This window comes from Sphaeroforma arctica, assembly GCF_001186125.1.
Source record: "Sphaeroforma arctica JP610 unplaced genomic scaffold supercont1.3678, whole genome shotgun sequence".
Taxonomy (NCBI): Eukaryota; class Ichthyosporea; order Ichthyophonida; genus Sphaeroforma; species Sphaeroforma arctica.
In genome coordinates this window covers 1-3,161 of record NW_014036880.1, presented here as the reverse complement: position 1 = coordinate 3,161, position 3,161 = coordinate 1, and the positions used below count along the sequence as shown (strand labels likewise).

At 38.9% G+C, this 3,161-nt stretch overlaps 1 protein-coding gene across 1 annotated transcript; it reads right to left on the bottom strand.

Moving 5' to 3' along the window:
* Positions 1 to 84: 84 nt before the first annotated feature.
* SARC_13747 (hypothetical protein) lies at positions 85 to 2,778 on the bottom strand (the record flags this gene model as incomplete). Its single annotated transcript, XM_014292122.1, has 3 exons — positions 85 to 769; positions 1,690 to 1,866; positions 2,661 to 2,778. Coding segments are annotated over 3 exons (358 nt in total), but the record flags the coding sequence as incomplete, so codon positions are not given.
* Positions 2,779 to 3,161: the final 383 nt, after the last annotated feature.

Below are 3,161 nucleotides of genomic sequence, written 5' to 3'. Positions count from 1 at the left end.
TATTATTAATTTAATTATATATATATATATATATATATATATAGATATGGGGCGATATTTATACTATAACAAGTATGCTAATCATATTGATCGGAGTACCATCACTGCCATGGCACATTTTCTTTCATCTTTATTGCGATATGACCAAAAAAAAGGAGAAACTCCCGATACTACCAGGAGCTCAACGTTCGACTAGAATCTTCCTTGCAGATTCTGTAGAATTAGGAGCTTCTACTTTCTCTTGACAATTATTTGGCAGGCGCAACACCACTATGCCAGAAACAAAAGAAACCTTTATCAAAGGTAGCCCATGCAAGAGCTTGCTGTTCATGGTGATATTGCCTTTGCCTGGTAGCAACATCCACACACTCGCTGGTTGTATCTCTGCTCGAATACTTTGCTTAGAATCATCAGAGGTCCTTAGTTAGAGATTGCTTGCCGCTAGTGTTTCCCAAGAGTATCGTCTGCGTACGATTTCCTTGTCAGGACGTCGTACCAGGGCTGAGGGGCCGCCAGATACGATGAACTACACAACAGATACAATACTATACTACAAGCTCAGAACTCTCTGGAAGTTACACCCTTCCCGATCCTTGTCACTGCAATGGCGATCCCCAGGTTAAACCCCTGTATCCTTCAAGAAGAGTGCCTATATGCTGGTAAGTAGGCATGAATGACCCTTGTCCACCGACAGCACTCAACGCTCTCAATCCCAATCGATATCCATTCGGGTGACACAAGGCTTTTCGGTCAGAATATTCCGGAAGAGCTGCGTCGAGATAAGTCAGGGATAAATATATAGATATATATATATATATATAGATAAATATATATATATATATAGATATATATATATATATAGGCGTAACTAACACCAGTCGTTCAGATAGATGGGCGCCATGGTGAAAAGTGACTAGCCTTTCAGACCTGAGGCTGTTGACTATAGACAATCGCTATAGGAAATAGAACTTACAGGCCACTCTAGGGAGCATAGGTCATGAAATTAATATATTCGTATTTGTGTACTACTGAATCAAATCACATATAGAGTTGTACATATTCGGAGAATATGATAATCTGCCATGCAACGATACCAATATAAGTTTGTTCTTATACTATACTACAAATCATACATTGATTATATATATGTACATGTACGTCGTACATACACACAGACACAGACACACACGCACACATACAGATATATATATATACACAAACATATATACATACATATATACATATATACATACATACATACATACATACATATACATATACATACATACATACATACATACATATATATATATATAATATAAATATATATATATATACATACACACAGACACACACACACGCACATATATATATATATATATATATATATATATACATTTACATATATATATACATCACATATATATATATATATATAGAGTTTCCATATATACTTTATTTACAATATACATAGTTATATACGTTTAAATCGTAAATGTATTCATGCATACAGTTCGCGTACTTATTTACGCAAGTATATACATACTCAACAACCATAGCTACATACACAAGTTATTCGTATTTGAACTGACAAATGTGTATACATACATATGTGTACACAAATATGCAGCCTTGTACGTAACACCCTTATTCCTATGGCCTTGATTAACTTCAATTGTCTCGAAGTACCTTAGTGTAGTCTGGGATCTCCGGCGGATCATCTGACAACTCCGAGTCGTTGTAGTCGTTGTTCACGTAATATCCAACGTTCACAAACTCGTTCCCCTTATAGCTACACGTGAGAAGCACAACAGTAGCGCCCATGAGACTGTCTCGGGGTATCAACTCGGGCTTAGGAGGTGGAGCCTGAGGGTAGGTATGGACTAATATATGAGTAAGATTAATACAAGACATTCATACAGCGCATCGTAAAGCCCTCAAGGGATGGAGGTTGCCACACACACACACATTTACTCGTAACCGCAGCAGGTCTCCAAGATGAAACACCTCTAGTTAGGTGTTAGAATCATGGGAAAGGGAAGTAGACTCCACCCTCCAGCCGTTGTACACAGGCACAGACTGGTCGATTAGAAATGAGGGACTCTCCTCGGCTCATGTCTACACTTGCAGTGCACATTTCACATATACAAGACTCCTTCTGTAAGGACACAATTGTTGCTCACAAAATAACTCATTCTATTCCATGCACATATGTGTGGAAGTGATAGTTCCTTTTGTCTAGCTAAGCATACGGAGATGTCAATAGTTACCAAGGGTGTGCAGGGGTGATAAGTGGGTCTGCCATGCTATAATTATCAGCATGTCCTATTAAGCGTGAGGTGCAAAGAAAACAAATAAACCAAAAAAAAAGGGTGAAGAATAGAACCATTCCATTTGTTTTTGCGCGTGTGTGCTCGTTTTCCGCGGGTCACGTATGTGCATCGGGTTCAACAGAGTATCTATCTCACGCCAATCGACCTACATGCTACTGCCAATTCGACGCCTTTCATGACACCAACCCACGCGAAGTATCAAAGGCAGCACATAGCTCAGGAAGTAATACAGCCTCGTTGGGCCATTCAAGACCAATAGCTACATATAGGGGGTTCAATAATCGAGCCAAAGAAGATTGATATGTAAGAAAGGAAGCACGCACTCACCTCGAAGACAAACTGCGAAACACCGACAGGGATTGGCCCCACTGAGATCGAGTCCAGTTCCTGGTCATACTTGTTATCTTCGGAACTACCAACATATGTGAACTTGAAATCCAAATCTAGTTGAAGGAAGATAATTAGATATAGATGTTTATATAAGCATGGTCGGCAAGATAGGTTTGAGTGCTCAAATTCAATTCGTTACTGCATCTATCACATACACACGGATCATAATGTGACTAACATACATAGTTTCCACTTACATACACACCCAGGCACACACACACACACACGGATCATAATGTGACTAACATACATAGTTTCCACTTATATACACACCCAGGCACACACACACACACACGGATCATAGTGTGACTAACATACATAGTTTTCACTTACATACACACCCAGGCACACACACACACACCACGCACATACACACACACACATATATATATATATAAATAATGCATATATATATGCTTACATGCACTTCGGTATATA